At 64.3% G+C, this 994-nt stretch overlaps 1 protein-coding gene across 1 annotated transcript in view; it reads left to right on the top strand.

The window, feature by feature from the left end:
- Positions 1-26: 26 nt before the first annotated feature.
- Positions 27-994, top strand: part of LOC103893234 (zinc finger MIZ domain-containing protein 2) — a gene marked incomplete at its 3' end in the record, with an annotated part of 2298 nt that continues 1330 nt past the window's right edge. Inside the window, exons 1-2 of the mRNA XM_009272279.1 lie at positions 27-187; positions 798-990. Of these exons, the coding sequence (XP_009270554.1) occupies positions 27-187; positions 798-990 (354 nt within the window). The remainder of the gene's footprint in view (positions 188-797; positions 991-994) is intronic.

Below are 994 nucleotides of genomic sequence, written 5' to 3' on the forward strand. Positions count from 1 at the left end.
GGGGGCGGGGCCAGGGGTCCCTGCTGATGGTGTCCCCAGCAGGGCCGGCCCCCGGGGAGGAGCTGCGGCTGACCTTCCCGGTGCGGGACGGCGTGGTGCTGGAGCCCTTCCGCCTGCAGCACAACCTGGCCGTCAGCAACCACGTCTTCCAGCTGCGTGACTCCGTCTACAAGACCCTTATGATGAGGTGGGGGCGGTGGGGGGCAGGGGGCCACGCGGCACGGCGCCACGCGGCACGGCATGGCAGGGCGCAGTACGGCACCGCACATGGCGCTGCGTGGCACAGAGTGGCACAGCGTCATGCCACGCAGTGCCATACAGTGCTGCCTGGCGTGGTGCTGCGCAGCACGGCGTGGTGCAGTGCTATGCAGCATGGCTTGTTGCCACACGGCGCTGTGTGGCATGGCAGTACGTGGCATGGCGTGGCTTGGCATGGTGCTGTGTTGTATCATGGTATGTGGCATGGTTTGGCATGGCAGTACATGGCGTGGTTCAGTATGGCACGGTGCTGTATGGTACAGCGGTACCCGGCATGCCTCGGCACAGCATGATGCTCTATGTGTGGTGGTACGTGGCATGGCTTGGCATGGCACAGTGCTGTGCGGTGTGGTGGTACCGGGTGTTGGTTGTCACAGTGCCATATGCATGATGGTATGTAGTGTGGCTTGGCACAGCATGGTGCTGTATGGCGCAGTGCGGCACGGTGCTGTATGGCGCAGTGATACCTGGCGTGGTGGCTCGCGTGCGGGCACACCCCCTGCCTGCACCCCTGCCCACACCCCTGTCCACCCCGCCAGGCCTGACCTGGAGCTGCAGTTTAAGTGCTACCACCACGAGGACCGGCAGATGAACACCAACTGGCCGGCCTCCGTGCAGGTGAGCGTCAACGCCACGCCGCTCACCATTGAGCGTGGAAACAACAAGACCTCCCACAAGCCGCTCTACCTGAAGCACGTCTGCCAACCCGGCAGGAACACCATCCAGATCACAGTCA

The sequence above is a fragment of the Aptenodytes forsteri genome, unplaced genomic scaffold (genome assembly GCF_000699145.1).
Source record: "Aptenodytes forsteri isolate BGI_AS27 unplaced genomic scaffold, ASM69914v1 Scaffold574, whole genome shotgun sequence".
Classification (NCBI taxonomy): domain Eukaryota; kingdom Metazoa; phylum Chordata; class Aves; order Sphenisciformes; family Spheniscidae; genus Aptenodytes; species Aptenodytes forsteri.